Source organism: Falco punctatus, assembly GCF_963210335.1.
Source record: "Falco punctatus genome assembly, chromosome: 13".
NCBI lineage: Eukaryota > Metazoa > Chordata > Aves > Falconiformes > Falconidae > Falco > Falco punctatus.
In genome coordinates this window covers 28466780-28485863 of record NC_137593.1, presented here as the reverse complement: position 1 = coordinate 28485863, position 19084 = coordinate 28466780, and the positions used below count along the sequence as shown (strand labels likewise).

The 19084-nt window shown below is 50.8% G+C and overlaps 2 protein-coding genes across 3 annotated transcripts; both read left to right on the top strand.

Annotated features, from left to right (window-relative positions):
• Nucleotides 1-3: 3 nt before the first annotated feature.
• Nucleotides 4-9159, top strand: TBCCD1 (TBCC domain containing 1). The gene is made up of 7 exons (XM_080409802.1): nucleotides 4-728; nucleotides 808-957; nucleotides 2681-3047; nucleotides 4015-4201; nucleotides 4354-4851; nucleotides 7878-8038; nucleotides 8630-9159. Exons 1-6 carry the CDS (start codon nucleotides 387-389, stop codon nucleotides 8005-8007), a joined length of 1674 nt encoding a protein of 557 aa, XP_080265928.1. The 5' UTR covers nucleotides 4-386; the 3' UTR covers nucleotides 8008-8038; nucleotides 8630-9159.
• A 911-nt stretch (nucleotides 9160-10070) lies between these two features.
• Nucleotides 10071-17933, top strand: CRYGS (crystallin gamma S). Of its 2 annotated transcripts, XM_080409879.1 has the most exons (3): nucleotides 10071-10981; nucleotides 15401-15643; nucleotides 17606-17933. In XM_080409879.1, the coding sequence occupies exons 1-3, from the start codon at nucleotides 10961-10963 to the stop codon at nucleotides 17876-17878; spliced, it is 537 nt and encodes a 178-aa protein (XP_080266005.1). In that variant the 5' UTR covers nucleotides 10071-10960; the 3' UTR covers nucleotides 17879-17933. The 2 variants fall into 2 exon arrangements, with proteins under 2 accessions (XP_080266005.1, XP_080266004.1); XM_080409878.1 differs by having other exon boundaries at nucleotides 10071-15643.
• Nucleotides 17934-19084: the final 1151 nt, after the last annotated feature.

Sequence of the window (19084 nt, the reverse complement as noted above, 5' to 3'; positions counted from 1 at the left end):
CAGCCCCGCGCGCTGCTGGCCGCCGGCCTATCGGCTGCGCACACTTCACCACCGGCTCCGCAGCAGCAGCCAATCGTCTGACAGGACGTCGGCTCCGAGCCCACCGGTCCAATCACGGCTCGTGGCGTCACATCCTATCGCCCTTCCAGGCTTCGAGGAAGTACGAGTTCGCCCAGCGGCAGCCAGTCAGAGGGCGCGTCGTTTGTTCCCGCCTCCTCGTTGGCTCGAGAGGCCAATCGGAATCGGCTCCGAGGGGAAGGGGCGGACCCCGGGCTTGGCGGAGTCCTCCACTGCGTGAGGGAAGGGTCATCTCGTTGGTCCTACGCGGGTGTCGCTCCGCGCGGCGCCTTGGCGGGCACCGGAAGCGAGCGGCGGCGGCGGTCGCTATGGAGGCGGTGGCGGCCCGTGTGCGGCTGTGGGTGAAGATGGAGCCGTTCCTGGTGGGAGCCCTGCCCGTCCCACCGCCCACCCGCCTCGGGCCCCACTACCTGCGGAAGATGGTGGCCTACGCCCGGGCGCGGGCGGCCGAGGGCTACTTCCCGCGGCTGTCGTGGCCCTGCTGGCGGCACGTCGCCTGCGGGAAGCTGCAGCTGAGCCGCGGCCTGGCCTGGCTCTACTTCGAGCTCTTCCGCAGCCTCCTGCGGCACGACCCGCCGCGCAGCCTCGAGTGGGCCGAGGCCGAGGCGGCCTGCGCCAGCGCCGAGGAGCTCGAGCGGGAGCGGAGCAAGGCAGGAGCCCAATCCCGGGCCGGGCGGGTGTGGGGGACCCCAGCCCGGCCTGACGCCTCTTTCTCTCCCTCTTGGCTAGCTGTCCGTAGACACCCTGCAGTTTCTGCTGTTCCTGTACCTCCAGCAGGTGAACAAGGTCTCTCTGCGAAGGTCTCTGATCGGGGAGGAGTGGCCCTGCCCCAGGACCAAGTCTCCCAGCCTGACTGGAAAATCGGCCAGTGAGAATAAGGTACCTATGGCTACAGGATTCTCCTTGTGTGGCCCGGTGGGAAACTGCGAAGTCCTGCCCTGAGGCAGGTTGAAAAGCAGTGGGTGTGTTCCTGGGAAGGTGTAATACTGCCTGCGGTCAAGTCTAAGCTAGAGTCAAATTGGAGTTACTGCACTCAGTAGTAAACGAAACGAGGTTGGTGTATTCTCTGCAGCTTTACCAGCAAGAGTTGACCATGGGAATTTCCTAGAGTCTGAGACCAACTGTGATAGTTTTCCAAGAGCCTTGGCAATTCTTTTAAGAAGCAGCTTCCTCTTTGCTTTTTCTATTACTCAAATGAAAAGCTTTTGTTATGTTGGAGGCTGCTTTCCAGTGATCCACTGTAGAGTATAAGAATCCCGGGATGGTCTGTGGCGTTATGTTTCAGAGAGGGGAGTTGGTTGGTCAGCTGTAGGTTAACCATGTGGATGGAAATGTTTAATGTTTCCTTTTCAAATAATGTCAAGTAATTTGAAAGAAGAGAAGCCAGCTGGATTTATTGGGTGCAGCTTATTGGGCAACTCTGTATTTGAGAGCGATTGGTAACGTGATAAGGCTGGCTGCAAAACTCTGGATTTCTGTCACAACTGTGATGCCATGAGCTGTCTGAGCTAGGGGAATGTAGCTTGGGACAAGCTGAAATAATTAAAAATAGGAACTGGGTAATTTTATACTGAAAGAGTGAACAAATGAAAAAAGAAACGAGAAGAACTGACACAGGGCTGTGAGTTGGGTGGGCATGGAACATCCATAAAAGCTGATGTTCTCTTTTAAACTATAACTGTTACATAAAACTCTGGACAGGAAGGAGGTGTGTCTTGACTACCGTGTACCCCTCCTGGAGGTTTTGGTCCCGATGGAACTGGGGCTGTCTCCACTTTTCTCTGTGCGATCCGGTGAGATTTCCCCAACTTCAGCAGTGCTTCTGTCCCCTTTGAAGTGGTGTGGAGAGGCTTGCCCAGTGCAAGGGGGTCTCTGTCACAGTGCAGGGATCTCCAGCTGCTGGACAAGACGTTTGCAGCTGCTTCTCATCCCTTTTGGCTACAGCCCTTGTAGATGGTGAGGAAAATGTGTAATTGCAGCCGTGTGTTGCTTGTTTTGCAGTTCACGGGCCGACAAAGGTTGTCTTTATTAAGGTCTGCCATAATTCTAGTCTTGTGCTTTTTTTTTTTGTCTGGAGCCCTTTAGAATTTGAACTAATGATTCTTTCAGAGGTCTTTTGGTTTATTGGTGTGCTCGCTGTGAAGAAATGACCCTCTGCTTTTTTTCCCTGCAGTGCCTCAGGAGACGGCACTGAATCATATCTGAAGGTCTGGAACAGACGCAGCAATTTTCCAATAAAGCAGTTGCGAGACCTTGACTGTCAGTTACTGATTTCTTTCCTGCTGTCAATTGCCAGCAGCAGCTGGCTGAATTTGTGTGGGAAGGGTTGTAGGAGAGTCTGTTCCTGTTTCCTAGAATGAAACATGGTGCTTGGAGTTAGAATAAAATGGTTTTGTTCCTTTTTGCGGGGAGGTTGCTTTCTGTGGGTTGGAAAAGCAGAGCAGCAGAAGCAGTGAGCAGGGGAGAGCACCACATTTGACTTGCTTTCCCCCTTCTAGGACAAGCGTAAGCAAGGATGCATTGTATAATGTCAGTAAAGCTTGCTAGCTCTGTGAGAACTTGCCTCTTCACCTCTCTTTTGTGTGTTTTTCTGCCCACCAAGAACTGGAACGATCAGGACCACCGTGCCTTTGTGCAGAGCCACCTCTTGGATATGCTGGAACTGCTGCTGGAGCCAGAGCAGCTCACTGCCACCTCCCATTCCACCCACAGTAGCTTGGTGTCCTATGAAGCCGTCTGTGCTCTCAGCTTTCTTATTGAAGGGACCGTGAACAAATCCAAGACAGTCCATCCTTTGCATGAGCTTGCCCTCTGGCAGCCCTGTCACGGGCAGAACGGCTACTCGAAGGTTTCCAGAGCCTTCTCTTTCCCCAAGCTAGAGAGCTGGCTGAGGTCTTGCCTGACGACAAACCCTTTTGGAATGAATGCTTGCCTCAAGTCCGGGAAGAAACTCGCGTGGGCACAGCAAGGTAGCTACCGGCCTTGCCTTTATTTTCAGAAAGGACTTTCCAGTCTCAGCTCCTCTTGCTGACCAGGAGTCTGGCAGTGTTGTGGGGGGCTTGGTTTCTTTTCCTCCTACTGTCAGTGGAGATGGGGAAAGTAACAGCTGAGAGGTGAGTCTGGGCAACTAGAGAGTGCTGCGTGACATCTGCGTGCATTTTTCTGGTCCTTGGATCACTTTTGTGAGCAAACAGCAACAACTTCATTGTTAAAGGCCCCGCTGCGTGAGGTCAGTATTACTACATTATTCAAGTACAGCTGGGCACAGAGAGTAGATACTGTGGTGTGTTTGCGGCAAAGCTGAAAACTGGTCTAGGTTTCCTTGTCTTGAATCACAGCCCCTCACCTGCAGAGACATGGTGGTGGAGCCAGAGCATCTTCAACCTTAGGAGAAAAAGAATCGGATTAATATGTTGTTTCTCTGACTGCATAGACGTGAGAGTGACAGTACGTTAGGTATGACAGCGAGATTGCTCAAGGATTATACTGTAGAGGGAGCATTTCACTGTTCTAAAACATGCAGCTCCTGCTTTCAGCATAAAACTTGCCCTAAGGATCTTCTTTCCAGGCTAAATCTTGTGTTTGGGACCAGACTTCTGGAAATGGAGATGCCTAGGGCAGGGCTGTCTGTAGCCTGTGGGAGGCTTTGGCTGCCCCTGAACAATCTTGAAGAGTTTTTGATCTTCCAATATGTCCTGAGTTCTGGAGCTTCTGACTGCTCCGTACTACTGACCTGCCTAGCAGGCAGACATCGGTGGGTGGTGTGACTCGTGCATGAAGTGATGCAGCTTGACGGGACCGTCCTTGAAGTTGTGGCCTGATTATTTCCTCAAGGGATTGCTGAGTGATGTGGGCAGTGAGCCAGCATCCTGTAGGGATCCCATGTAACCTTTTTGTGCTTTAATTTTAAATGCATTGGTGATCTTTATTTTGCAGTTGAAGGAACAACCAGGAGAGCAAAGATTGCCTGCAATACTCGTGTGGTGCCAGAGGTGTTCCCCATGGTGATAATGAGCCAGGTGTACAAGCAGACACTGGCCAAGAGCTCGGACACCCTCGTGGGGGCTCATGTAAGGATTCATCGCTGCAACGAGTCCTTCATTTACCTCCTCTCCCCTCTCCGGTGAGTTTTGTTCTCCTGGAACACAGCTAGATGTCTTTTCAGCAGGTTTGTTCGAGCGCGAAGTTTTTTGTTAGATAGACTAAGCAGTGAAAAATTGAAAATGTTTTGCTCTTTCCTGCTCACCGTGTCCTCGCTGTCTTGTTCTTTGGCAGATCTGTGACCATTGAGAAGTGCCGGAATAGCACTTTTGTCCTTGGCCCTGTGCAGGTGTCTGTTCATGTCCACAGCTGTGACAATGTCAAGGTCATTGTGGTTTGCCATCGTTTGTCCCTTTCTTCCACCACTGGCTGTACTTTTTACATTCTCACACCTACCCAGCCTCTCATCCTCCCAGGGAACCAAGCAGTCAGCTTTGCCCCTTTCCACACCCATTATCCGATGCTTGAAGACCACATGGCTCAAGTGGGCTTGGCCACTCTGCCAAACTACTGGGACAGTCCCATGCTGGTGTGCAAGGAGAGCGGTGACATGAGTGTCTTCCGCCTCCTGCCCCCCTCGGACTTCTACACCTTCGTAATTCCTTTTGAGATGGAAGGAGACACCACGGAGACGCCGGGTGGGCTTCCCCCTGCCTATCAGAAGGCGCTGAGTCAGCGAGAGCAGAAGATACAGATCTGGCAGAAAACCGTGAAGGAGGCAGGCCTGACCAAGTGAGTGCGTCCGAATAGGAACGTGTGAGCTGCATTGCAGCTCAGCTCAGGCATGCAAATAGAAGATGCCTTTGATGTGGTCCAACAAAAATGCTTTAATAATGGGTTGATTTGCATGAATCATGTCTTGCATGCCATTTCTAAAGCATTAGTAATTAGCAATCTTGCGATCGTGGTCTTTGGTATCATTATAGTGAGAAGAATAATGCTCACAACCGTAACTCTGAAGGAGGAGCATTGTTTTGATTGCATTTTCCTAGCTTGTGAGACTTGAGGAAAAGCATGCCTAGGTACTGGTGATGGTTGAGGTGAGGGATCCACCCTGGCAGTAAGAGTTTACAACCTGTCTCACGCTGGGTACTGTCTCTCTGCTGTCTCTGTTCTGCTTCCAGTGTCGCATGCTGCCATGGGTGAGATCTGGGTGCGTACCCTGAGCGACAGCTCGACTAATTATTGGCCTGCAGCTGATTGATGGTCGCTCTTAGCCCAACCTTTACATTGAGACTGAAGCTTTAAATTACTGTCCCATCTGTTGTTGAGGTGAGCTAAGAATGTGCATGTGGACCATTATGGTAGATCACCTTGTGGACAGTAGCTTTTAAAGTCCTCCTTACCAGATCACGCTGAATCCTCTGCCCAGCTTTTACTGTGCTAGCTAGGCCTGTCTATTCCACCCCATATACTGTGAGCATCTGCTGGCTTTCTCAGCACCTGTTGTGGAGTTCTGAAAAAGTTCAGCTTGCTCCCTGTGTCAGCGTGCTTCCTGCTGCAACCAGCCAGATCGGGCGAGGGTACAAATCTCTGCTGACTTCAGTTTAGCTTTTATGTTTTTGTGAACCGTTTTGATACAGCAACCTGAAGGACCTGGCTTCCTTTGCAAAGACAGAATGGGGATAGTACAATTGTGAAGACTTGAAGAGATGACAACAAGTTTTGTTCCCTAAGCTGTACTTAAGCTGTATAGATTTTCTTTCTGTTCTGTGCTCAGTCGATGAGTTGCCACGGGTGTGTAACTGGGTGATGATAAGCAGTGATCTTGGAGGGGTTTATACTGTGGGGAACATGGAATATGAAAACCTCCTCTTGGGTCAAACTGTCAACAGTTCCCATCATACCAGGCTGAGGAGTTCTGGTCCATTTGTTTGTTCATTGTTTTGGAGGAGCTCCCTCAGCTTCCCTTGTTCTTTTCTGAAGTCCAGGTGCCTCTGTGCTGAGCGTGGAGGAGCATGCAGTTTGAAAAACTGGGAGAGAGAAAGGATTCTGAGGCAGGATTTTGCTATAGGAGGAGGGTAGCTGAGCAGCAGTGATCCAGTAGTGGTGACAGAGGTGTAAAAACCTTCGAAATTCTCAGCCCTGAGTCTTCAAGGGCTCAGGGAGAAAACTCAGAACTTTTCAGAGAGGAAAGTTAGAACCTCAGCCCTTGTGCTAGCTGTTGTGTGTATCAGCTGCATTTAAGGTGCTTCCGCCTCCACCCATTGTCCTCCCAGCGCTGCCACTTTGCATCGTAGGGTTTTGTGAAGGTGTTTGGCCTGTCAAAATCTTACTGTTAAAGGAATGTGAAGTAATACTCACTACTGGAGTGGTTAATTTCTTAAAAGGGGGAAAACTCTGCCAAGTGTAGAAGCTTGCTGAAAAGAAACTGGTCAGCTGACAGTGTAAAATGTGTCTGTCTCCTGCAGGCAGGGAGACAACTAGGAAGCTTAGAGCAAACAGGATATCAGACTTGTAGAAAGAAAAAAGCTGCCGTGCTTGAACGGGGAGGTGAAAGGGAATGTTAGAAATAAGAAGACATCTTTCAAGAAGTTGAAGTTGTCTGAATGAGGAAAGTGGGGCAAAAAAAGAATGCAAATCCTGCCAGGCTGAAAGTAAAACCCCCGTAAGACAGGACCAATAAGACAGCTTGAGGAACAACTCGCAAAAGCATAAAATCCTGTTTATTCATTTTCCGAGCATATGAGACAGAAAGTCTTTCAGGGTCAGTAGCAGATCAAGGTATATAAAGAGCACTTGGAGAACATAAAACCATAAGGGAAGAAAGAAGTGACTGCCTTTGTGTTCCTGTTCACTGGGGAGGAATTTAGGTTACCTTCTGTCCTAGAACCCTGCTTTCTGTGGAATGTCTCAAATGTAATCGATAGCACAAAGAAGAACCTTCAGCTTCAAAAAAGGGTCTCGGTACACCGGGCCTCTGAAGCCGTGGCACAAAAATGAACGGGGTTGGTTTGCTCCTCTTCCCAACGTGGGGTGGGATCAGCACATCAAATTAGGATTGGGTTCAAAGCAAAACCACATAAAATCCCACAGGATATTTAAAATGTTATGTTTTACATGGATTGTGAAAGGAATTGTGTAAGCTCATAGAAAAAAAAAAATAAAATCCAGCAGGACTACTCAACACCCATGCCACCTTTGGCTTAAGAAATTCTGGAACTGATCCCAGATGGCTGGGATGCGACTCTGGAGAAGTATTGCTGTTAGACTGTGCTGCTTTTGGGCATCTGACTGGTGCCAGTGACAGAGAGCCTGCATTCCCTGTTATTGCTGGTCTTAATAAAACCACCCCAAAAGTTATTTAGCAGTAATGGGAATTAGTTAAGGAGTGTTGTTTATAGGTGCATTTTTTCCCCTGATCTCCGTCCTCTCTCTTTCAGATGCTGTCAGAACAGAATGTTGTGTCTTTAGTGCTAGAATGCTGGTTACTAATCATCTTTTTCTCCCTTTTCAGACAGTTTTTAATCAGTGCTCTAAGAGTAAAGTGCAGGCAGCCCTGTGGGGCAGGGTTGCTGTGCTGGTGGGATGGGGAAGTTTGCATGACTTTTCTAACTCTGCCAGTTCTGCCTTTGGGGTTCACCATAGTCATGTTCACTTGGTAAAAACCTTCTCTTCCTGGTACAGACAGTTCAGGCATCAAGCCCAACTCTTAGCTCTGATGTATATGGAAGCTTGTTTTGGTAGTGAAAGTATAGTACTATAAATAAGTGTGACCTTTACATACTGATCTTTTGCTGATCTTCTTTTGCTTTCAGGGATCAGAGGAAACAGTTCCAGATACTGGTAGAAAACAAATTCTACGAATGGCTGATTGAGACAGGGAACCGTCAGCAGCTGGATAGCCTTGTCCCTCCTGCCGTAGGCTCCAAGCAGGCAGCAGGGTAGAACATTCCTGCGCAGCGGAAGGAAAGCAGGGGTGAGTAGAGGGCCTGTTTCTCTTGATTCTTTATCAGGAAGAATTGCCCCGTGTTTCTTTGCACAGCCTTGGCAGGGGTAGGAGAAGGAGGCTGTTCAGTGGCCATTCTCCCGAGAGCCTGGCATTTGGTTTTAGTTCTTACTTTGCAGTCAAAACCTCTCAAGCAGTTTGAACCTGTTCCCTGTGTACACAGCACCCCCCTTGCTCTCTGCAGGTGTTCTGTTTGGTTTGTTGGGGACATCCGTGTGTGTCTATAAAGGCAGATAGGCATATTGTATGTAATCTGATGTAAAAACTTACTTGAATAGTTGCTCTGTCAGAGAGGCTGTGTGTATTAATGTTTGTACTTATCTGTCTTACATTTTGCTTAAAAGAGTCGAGTGAGATGTCACATAATTCTTACTTTGTGGTCTCTTTCTCTTCCCAAGTGGAAGTGGTTTAGGAGCCAGAGACAAGCCCTTATTGTGCTTTTCTGCCATTGCATATTTCAAACTGTTGTAAAGTTGTTGTTTTTTCCTTTTCTTTAGTCTTTGGGTTGCCTTTTCTTTGCTAGTGTTGGGAGTAAAATTTGCTCCTCTTATTTTGTTACAGTCTTGGAATATACACTGAAAACAGTTCTCATTAGGACTTTGTGGCCATCCTGCCTGAACACGCTCGATGTGGATCTGACCCCCAGCCTCGGTGTGGACTGGGCTGTCTGCTGCAGGATTTCTGGTCACTGCTACTTTCCCAGGAAGATGCTGTAACTGTGCTGTTGGTAACTGAGGAAGTGCATGTCACTGGAGGATGATGAAGTGTGCCTTGCTGTGGATCCTTCAGCAGGGAGGCTGTCGCCACGGTTAGTGTCCGTGGCGTGCAGGTGTCTGGCACAGGAGCCCTTCCTGTTGCAAAGCTGGATGCAGGGCTCTGGGCATCGTGTGTGTCTGTATGGTACAAGGCAGCTGCACTACTTCTGTAAATGTGAAAAAGAAATGTTTGATTTTTTTTTTTTTTGATGAATGAAATTCAATGGATTTTTTTTTTATATGAAGGTGGCACTTAAGCAATGTGTTTTTATGGAATTAACTTTTACATGTTTGCGTTGTTTTAATGAATGTCAATAAAACAAAATTCTCAGATAAGCTTGGCATGTGTCCTAGGGAGAGGGTTTTACCTGTATGGTGGGTGTTAGAGGGATGCAACATCTTTACAGCTTAATGAAATGTGAACAGGTCAACTGAGAGGAAAGTGCTAATTTATTAACTGCCGTGGAGTTGAATGTTTTGAAGGCTGCCGTAGCACAGTATTTTGTTTCCTACCTTTAATATTGCTTGTAAAGAGTATCAGCTTGAATGAGTACCATTTTCATGCGCTAGTGGAACCTGTCATGGGGATATCTGCTCATAGCTGAGCACTTAAATAAGCCAGGCAAGGCAGACAAAGGCATCATGTGGGTGACCAAAGGCAGCAGCCGTCGGTGCCTTATGAAGGAGTATCCAAGCTTGGAGTGAGAGGAAGGCAGGGGCGTTTAGTGCTCCGGTGTACCCAGCTGTTGTGATGTTAGAAGTTTTCTGAAGGTCGCTCTTAGCTCCAGGTGAGTCGAGTGATGCAGTGCAAGGTGAGTTTATTATATTTAACCAACATTTAAGGGAGGGATGTGCATAGTGACCACAGTGGAGCTTTGAGATGTCCTAGTGGACGTACTGAGTTGCCTTTTGATAGGACCTACATTGTGGTTAAACTCTGATCTTCAGACAGCATTTGAATAAAAAACCCCCAATATCTAAGTGGCCTCACAGCTTTCTAGCCGTAAGAGGTGTAAGCAACAGCACTGGGCAATTCAAGACATCTAAAATGGGCAGATTGGTGCTGAGTGTGTCTGCCTCAGGCTGTTGTATCTGACTGCATCTCGCAGAGCTGCAGCAGTGTACACGGTGTGGCACGCAGAGCCGCTGTTGCGAGACTGCTTGTCCTGACAGATTTGAAATAGGTTCTGTGTGTTTCAGGCGCTGCTGTGCCAAATTTGTTTCCCTTTGTTTCACTAAGCCTTTGGGCTGGTGCAGTGAATAGCTGCAGAGGTGTTTTTTCATAATGCGCTGGCGGGGGGGTGTGGGTGTCCATAAGCCAGCAATCCTCGCCCTCCCTGCTCAGTGGGCCAGACTGTGGCTAAAAGCAAAAACCCTTTTGCTCAAACCTCAGACAGTGGTGTAAGAGTTTTGAGTTGAATTTGTGATGCTAGCAGATACGGTCACAAATCTGGGCATCGTTCTTTACTATCTGATGGGTGAAATCACTCACTTTGGGGGTGTGTGGCCAGGCATACTTCTTTTCTTCTGTCAGGCATCATTTGGAGCAATATAGCTCAAGCTGAGGGTGTGCTATAAAAATACATGGCCTGTTTGCTGCACAGATGTTTCCATTGTGAGCTTTTGATGCAGAGGCTGTTCTTTGCAAGCCTGTGGTGTCTGCCCTGAGCACGTGTTTACTGTTTCCTAGCTGCATCCTTTGCTGCATGGGAATGTTCTCTGATAAATATTGGGTCTCCCCCTTACAAATGGGGGTGGGCCTTTTAGAGCTGATGGGGATGCCTTCTTGTTTAGCATGGTTGAAAGGGAGAGAGCAGCCAGATTGCCCTCCGTCCTCCAGGACTTGGCAGGGGGCTGCGTGTTTTGAGTGTGTTTGGCAGAGTTTTGGTGTTCTGACTCAGCAAATGGTAACAAAGGGAGGATGGCGAAGCCTTCCTTTATTCCATAATCCTGTTTGCTTTTCTGGAAATCGGCTATAGCCTCAGAATCACTGACTCAATTTTTGGATCCTATTCTCATGACAAAGCGGCTGTCTGGTTTAAAACAAGCCCATTATAAAAAGGGTGCCTCAGATCCTGGCTGTTTGTAACAGCTTCTGACGTTCCTCCAGCACTGGGGAGCTTGGCTGGAACGGAAAATGTCCAGAGCTGGAACCAAGGTAGGTTTATTTGCAGCCTGTTCATGATTGTGGCTAAGAGTACAGAATTTATCAGGGATAAGCTGTGGAGAAACTTTGATTTCTTTGTTCTGCTGACAGCTTCACCCTCTGTCCGTGTGTCAGCAAGAGGAGATGCTTGGAATCCCTCTTTAAATGGAGGGAAACTGAAGCTGAGCCCTCCCTAGTCTTTTCCCAGATCTTGGCTGTTTCCTATAGGTGTGGCTCAGTGAAAGGATGGAGTTGAACACAGTGACTGGTGAAGGGATATTTTAAAATGCACCAGGACCTGATGCCTTATAAATTGATGGTGGAGGCTGCTGTGCCAGCAGTGAATGTGACGAGCTGCGTTTGCAGAGCAGAGTCTCATGGAAGGCTTCCTTGGGAGGACCCGGGTCCCAACACCACTAGCAGCAGCCGTTGCATCCCCCTTCCATGGTGGAGCAAAGGGTGTGCTGCGACAGAAAGACACCTGAATGATGACCATGTCACCCCGAGAGATGCAAACCAGCCTTCCGATTTGGTAGAACCAACCAGCAGAGATGAATTTAAACTGGAGAAGGAGGTAGATTAGAAAGCTCAACTACAGCTAGAGTGGCATGTGTCAGCTGAGGATCCAGCTCTAATGCTCTGTTCTTTGGTCACGAAGTTAGCAGAGCTGGGCTGGTTGGTCACGCAGACCTTGTTGCAGGGTTGGGACTGGGCAGGAATGAACAGCTGGGAAAGGAGGGTGAGAATTCGGGGCTGGCGGCCAGTTTCTCCTGTGAAACCTTAAACAACCGTTGAGAGGTTGTGGACAGATGTACGTGTTTCCATTGTATGAGTTTGGCTTCTGGGTTACGTTCCTTTTAACCTGTGGAAACTGTAAAACCCAAGGGGGCAGAGGGCTCGGAAGCAGAGTGGTCTTGTAGGCACTGGCTGATGCTGTGGAAGATCTGGATTCAGTCGCTCTTTTCCGGCTCCTTTCCTCTGTGATCTTGGCTGGAAGTGATTTGGCTATCGATGAGCAGTCTTTAGAAACTGAGGATGGTGTGTGCTGCTGGCTCTGAACCTGGTGGCTGGCAGGTTGCAGTGGGATGGTCTTTACGTACCCGTGCGTAGGGAAGGTGCCGGGGAAACATAACTGATTCATGCTGGAGTCTTCTGTATGTTTGAAGATACTTTTGACACGTACTGCCCTTACCCCTGCTGAAAGCCGTGGCCCCTTTGAGCGTGCTGCAGGGAATTCGTTGATTATGCACTGCTGTGGTGCAGCAAAATGTCCAAGAGAGTTGTCGCTGAAAGAGCTCAAATCTCCTCTTTTCTCTGTGCTGTGCTCATCTAGCACATTCCAGGGAGAAGAAAAGGGCAAAGGAGAGAATTTAACACAATTTCTCACGACATAAGCAAGCGATCTGCCCCAGGAAGGGGTCGCTGCCCCCATGCTACTTACTCAAAAGGCAGTGGGTGCTGCTAGTGATTGTTTATGAGTTTCCTTCTAACAGAGCTGCAGGTGGGAAGAGGTGTGATAGCTGCTGTGAGGTGGCCAAGGGAATAAGAGTTTTACAGTCCTGTGAGGAAGATCTACTATGGCAAATCTGTTATCTGCCAGGTAAGCCCCCAAAAAGCAAAGTTTGGGCAGCGAGCAGCTAATGGGTTAGGACTGAGAGCAGAGCAACTTGGTGGCTTTGGTGAAGGAGTCTGACTAAGATGCAACTGGAATGGACTGACGAATCCGGGACTGAAATCCGTAATTCACCTGTCATTGTCCTGCGGGTGAAAAACGTCCATCTGGTCTGTTTGTGCCTGAATCACTGGAGGAAAGCTGAGAAGCGCTGAGTGAGGAGGTCTGAAATGACCGGAGGGTGTGCACAAAGGGCTGTGGTGGGGAAGGGGTGGGCAGGAGCCCGCTCCTTCAGTCTTCCTCTAAGTATAGAACGACGAACGACAGTTTCAGTTGGTCACTGTTGTGTGGGAATGGCCGTACCCTGGTTCCGCTCTTGGATTTCTTTGGCTATGTGGCTTGATAAGCACAGGGAAAACACCCTCCTGGGAACGCCAGGTAGCTCTGTCAAATTGAAGTTCAGTTGTGTTAAGCTGGGTGGGGAAGGGACATCAAATGAGCTTTTTTTGTTACAAAATTAAAGTCCAACCGAACCAACTTCATGCACAGTTGCTGTGGTAGGGCAGCACTGGAGGAGCTGGTTCTGCTGGATGCCAGCCATGGAATCAAGGCAGCCTGTGCAAAGCCAAGTCCAGAGGCGACGGAGACCTGTTCCTCTCCCACCGCCAGCCGCCCTGCTGTGAGGCTGGAGGAGGTGCTGCTCTGCCCGGGCAGGGTGCTGCCTGCTGAGACCAGACCTGTGGTCTGAGATCCAGATGTGTAAACCAGCAGGGTTGTGGCTGGCAAGGGCTGACCAGCATCGCTAACTACTCAGAAGTAGCGGTGTGGGAAAACAGGAATTGGAGGTTTTAGTGCACAGCTTTTACGATCTTTATTCACTTGCTGGAAGGGTGGTGGCGATCTCCCAGCTCTCTGTTGTGCTGAAGAAGGGAAGAGCTTGCTCAAGAGGGAGAGACGTGAGGACAGGTTGCTTTTGGATGTGCCGACTGCTTTGTGATAGGAAATCAGTCTCTTGAAAGTAAGAGGAAAATGTGAGGGAAATAACATTATCCTAATAAAGGTTTACTAACAAGCCACAAGACCAACAACGTAAATCCTCTGGCACGATACCTGGTCAGGCTGGCGGGACACGCTGACCATCCAGCTCCAGGAAAACTGTGACTAATTTATTTTTTAACACAAAGTGAATGAAAAAAAATAAATAGGGAGGGGGTTGTCCTAGATTTGAGTCTATCTCCTGGGTTGAAACTGTGGCAATGAACGGTATTGTTAACAGCAGTGACGTTAGACCAATACCAGTAGCCGAAGTACAACCAGCCAGGAGCAAAAGGTGGTCCTGTGTCTTAATACTCAAGCTATGGAAAAACTGTGGGGAAAAATGGATTACAGAGTACTACGTGTTAGATGTTTAAATCATTGTGGCCAGAAAAATTCTCTCCAGAGCAATTGGGGGAATTGGCTGAGGTGATCTCAGATGCTACCAAATAACCCGGCAGCATGTATGGGGCTGGGGTGGTACTGGAAGGCTGGAAAAGGTGAAATGTCTTGAGTACGTGGTGCATTGGATCAACCAGCCTGCATATCAGCTGGTTTGATGCAAGGCTCTAGAAGACACTGAAGTAATCAAACTCCTGTTGAGGTGGAAGATGGGCTAGTAACTGGGTGCAGCTGAAAGGGTTTTACTGAGACTGGTTCACATCAAACTAATGTAATTTTGAGCATGGTCTGGCATCACAGTATCATAAACCAACAAGGGGTGTAGTCAAAATAGACACGCTGGTTTGGGAACCCTTATTGCAAAAAGCAGCTCTTGATCAGTGTCATCTGGAAGGATCTAAAAATGGGGCTGAAAAAGGGACTGCTCTGGGTCTAGAGCTTGGCAATATTCCCACAAAGAGTTTTTTGAAGGGAGCATGTGTCGTCTCTCCAGGGCTGCCTGGGTTGGTGATACCTCGGGCAAGAGGAATGGGATTTGCTCACCAGCTCTCAAGACCATTTCAAAACAGGTTGTGATCAAGTAGGGAAGAAGTGTCCCTAAGCAATGTGCTTTGCAGTCAGCTGCCTGGCCGTAGAGCAGGTCTTGGGAAAGAAATGTGACAAATTGGAAGTGTCAGCTGTATCGCAAACTTGCAGCAACCAAAGCAGAAGCGGCCAATTGCAAATGCAGTCCTCGGATTTCCAAAGAATTCTGCTGTCCACCACGTACGTGGAGCACTCCTTTAGCTTGTGGCACTGGTAAAGCTTGTGTGATGTCCAGCTTTTGGCACTGACTTTTGAGAAAGCAAGCTGTGGAGTGTTAGAGTGGGAACAAGGAGGACGCTCGCAGGGCTAGAAGATGTGACCCAGGGGAAAAGTGACCTCACCACCCCCTTATCAGTAAAGGTCTGACTGCAAACACTTGGTAACGAAATGCTGCTTTTAGTGTAGTCCGTTGACTGCTTATAGCTCCCTTGGTCGTTGTTTAGTAACTACTGATCTAGAGAAGGTGGGAGGGAAATGTATTAATAGTGTTTTGCTGCAAAGAGGACAGGGAGGGACTTCACCAGGGGAGCTTTGGGTTGGATTGGGACCGAATCAGGTGCTGGGCAGGGCAAGACATTGGTGGCAGCTGTAGGTGTTGGGGCCAGGCTGGTGAATCGGCTGCCACGGTGAGCTGGGATGCAGTTGATCCTGCTCAGCGGTGGAGCTTGAGGAGTTTTTGACATCCCGAGGGCTCTGTTTTCAGATATTTCATGCCATGGTACAGCTAGAGTATGGATGCAGACACGTGCCGGGGGACGAGGAACCTCCCTGCTTTCCTTTCTCTGCTTGTGTTTCAGGTCACCTTCTATGAAGACAAGAATTTCCTAGGCCGTTGCTATGAGTGCGACAGCGACTGCCCCGATTTTCACACCTACCTGAGTCGCTGCAACTCCATCCGTGTGGATGGAGGCACCTGGGTGGCCTATGAGAGGCCGAACTTTTCTGGGAACATGTATGTTCTGACGCGCGGGGAGTACCCTGACTACCACCACTGGATGGGCCTCAACGACCGCCTTGGCTCCTGCAAAGCCGTCCAGATAGTAAGTGTGACCTCTTCCCGAGGGACATTTTAATTGAAACACCTATCGTTAAAGGGTTTCAGCGTGCTTGTGGGTGGCCTTCATCCTCCTGGAGACCTGCGGGAGCTCCCTTGGAGAGGGTGGCTGTAGGGGGTTTGCTCCCGCAGTCCTGCTCTGGGACTGGCAGGGCGTACGGGGGCGTGGAGAAGGTAAATCTCTTCCACTTCTGGCTGCAGTGGGGAAAAGCAGATCCCTTTAAGCACTTTGTAGGTGAGTTTCCACAAGAACAGCAGTTCAGTTTTATCTGCATGTTCCTCTTGGGACTTCAGTGTTGCACCGAGGTTTGCCCCTTGCTTTCCCTGTGGTGTGCTGCCAGCTGATCCAAATCGGGCGGTGGGCGCAAGGCTTGCAACAGTGGGATGTAGGTTGTGCAGGAGCACTGAGAACAAGGAGCAGTTTGCCTCTCTAGCAAGCCAGGGCTCCCTTCTGATACAGGGAACTGAATCTCAGCATCACCGAGCCCCTCTGGACATGGAGAGAACAGCCCCAGCAGCAGACCTGGAGTGACCAGGAGTAGGAGGGATGCCTGAACCCCTCCCTGGGCAGCCTGCTGTCTCCTGGTATGAGGAGCGCACGGGGCAGTGCATGTCTCCCCACTGCAGCGCAGGAACTGTCCTCATCACCCTGCTAGCTGATGATGATGGTGAGATGCTTCCGCAGCCTCCGGCAGCAGCTCTCCTTCCACCCGCAGGAGGTGGGATAAATGTAGGTTGACAGTGAGCAGCATTTACACCTTGTGGAAGCGCTGAGGGGGAGAAAGGAGCAGAGGGGACAATCTGGGAAGCCTGTGGGGAGAAGCACCCTTTAAAAGTGGCAGGGATGGGAGTATGGATGGAGTGTGGATTGGGGCTGAGACATTGCGTGCTGCCGCTGCTGTGTTCTTGCCAGCAGTGGGGCAGGCACTGGAGATCTGTGCATCGCTGATTTGAGTAGCACAGCCGTCGATTCCTGTTGCGTGGAGCAGGTCTCACAGCTGAGAAGGGGCTTTGCTTTCATGTCTGGAGGTCTGTCGTGGCTTTGAGCCTGCTCTGGGTTTGAGCTAGGTCTAAATCCCTTTGCACAGGGCAGGGAGAGTTTCCAGCCAGTTCAGAGCACTGATCTGGCATAAGAGAAGGAGGCAAAACACGTGGGAGCTGTAGCAGCAACACAGTTTCCTCCGTCAGGATGAAATGCAGAGGCCTTATCCTGCCCGTGCACCTGGTGCCTGACTACCCGTGCTGCGCCCGGGGAGGTTGCATGGGGACCTGCAGCTCGCAGTGCCCTGGAGAAGCGTCGGATCCGAGAGACCCGCCGAGCCTGGCTGGGGCTGGCGACAAGAGCAGGCTGGGGCGGGTGGGGGAGGCGGGGGAAGATGGTGTCCAGGCAGCTGCAGATTAAAACTGCCGCAGTGCCTTCAGGCAAAGCAGCGCTTCAAATCACAGTGGAAAATACCCGTGCTGTGTTTGCCTGTAATACAACCCAGCTGGGGTCACCAGCTCATTAAACTCCTCGTTGCCCGGAGGAGCGGGGAGTGGAGGGGGTCCTTCTCTCCTTCTCATGCTCACGTGGAGTGGCTGACGGGTCCCAGCCAGCAGTGGGACTGGGACGGAGAGCCCAGCGCCTGCTGACGTGGCCTTACCCCTCCCTGCCCCCTTCGTCCCTGTGACAGCGGGCCTGCGGTGGGGGTTTGAGCCGAAACTGCTCTGCTCTGCCTTGATGCTTCTGTGCACACTTTGCACGTGATGCTCAGTCAAGATTTACCCCGGTCGCCTCCCCGACACGCTTTTGGGGGCTGACGTGAGCTGTTCAGCCCTGTCCTGGCGTGCTGTGGGGGTGGTTTGTACCTGACGTGAGTCTAACTGTGCCTCAGCTCTGCTCCCATCCGCTGGGGACACGTCGGTGTCTCCCCCCAGCCCTCTGCCATTTTCTCTTCCTTTTTTCTAGCCGAGTGGAGGCCGGGGCCACATCCAGGTCTTTGAGAAAGGAGATTTTGGTGGGCAGATGTTTGAAGCCACTGAAGACTGCCCTTCTGTCATGGAGGAGTGGCACATGCGTGAGGTCCATGCCTGCAGAGTGCTGGAGGGTGTCTGGGTTTTCTACGAGCATCCCAACTACCGGGGCAGGCAGTACCTGCTGCCCAAGGGGGAGTACCGCAAACCTGTGGAGTGGGGAGCAGCGAGCCCCGCCGTCCAGTCCTTCCGCAGCATCGCTGAGTGATACAGCCCATTGACTGGGCTGCCAGAAGCCATCAATAAAGCAACTGAGTCGCTCAGCTCAGCTTCTCCTACTTATTCCTGGGGTCTGTGTGCGAGTTATCCTGCCCTGGGGGAGCCGGTGCGGAGCTGAGCCTTGTCTAAGCAAAACACCCTCCTTGCCAGCCCCAACTGCCTGTCTCTGCTGTCAACCCCTTCCTCCAGGCTGTCCCCTCCCTTCCCCCCCATCCCACTGCCCCTCTCCAGGGAAAAGCCATCCTGAAGCTGGAGCTTGTGCTCTAGTGGAGCGGTGGGACCACCCATCCCCAGGGCTCCGGTTTTTGGTGCTGGCTGTGGGTGGCTCAGTCTGTCATGACCTTGTAGAGTCCCCGCTTGCTATGTTGCTGCTCCATGGTGGCTTGGGAGAAAGGGCTGCTGGTGGCTGGGGAGAAGGGATGAGGTTTACACCCATACCGTGTGCAGCGAGACCCCCCCGGGGGAGCCTGAGCGGGCAGCAGACGTCCTGTTGCCGAAGGAGCATGTCCATGTCCCTCACGTGATGCACGAGGCAATGGGACTGGGGAGGAGTGGAGGTGAGAGGCAGGGGCCCCTGAGCAGGCAGGAGGGAGATGACTGCAGTCTCAGTGGGGGATGCTGGGGACCCTGACAGCCCAATGTGTCAGGCACAGGGTGGCCCTTGGAGGTGTGAGACAAGGGGTCTGGCTGCTTTAAATGGGACTAAGCAGCACATTAGGCTGGGCAGCTGGTCAGAGGTGGTGAGTGCCTCGGAAAGCTGCTTTGGGTTGGCAGGTTGCCGCTGAATGATCTCAAAGGGCAGGAAGAGGTCCCCGGGCACCTGAGATGTGCACAGAGCAAAGGGAGCTGTCAGGCTTCCAGTCAGCCCAGTCTGCTGCCGCCTGCAGCACCCCATCTTGCCCAGTGCTGCTAGATGTCAGGCTGGGTCTGCACTGTCACCGTGTGCCCACACACAGCCTCCTGCACAGGGATAACTGATGTCCGCTGCGCAGGGCACTCTCCTCCCGGGCACCCCGGGGACCCACAGCCTGTTTGCATATCGAGCCGAGGGGCCTTGGGATAATGATGCTGGACGTAGGAGCAGAACCCTTCTAGCCATGCTCTGCAGTCTCTTCCCAGTTGATGTATGAGGTTATTATGGAGCAGGGAAGCAGGTTAAGTGATGCTTGTCAAGCAGCGGTGCTATGACCCCCTG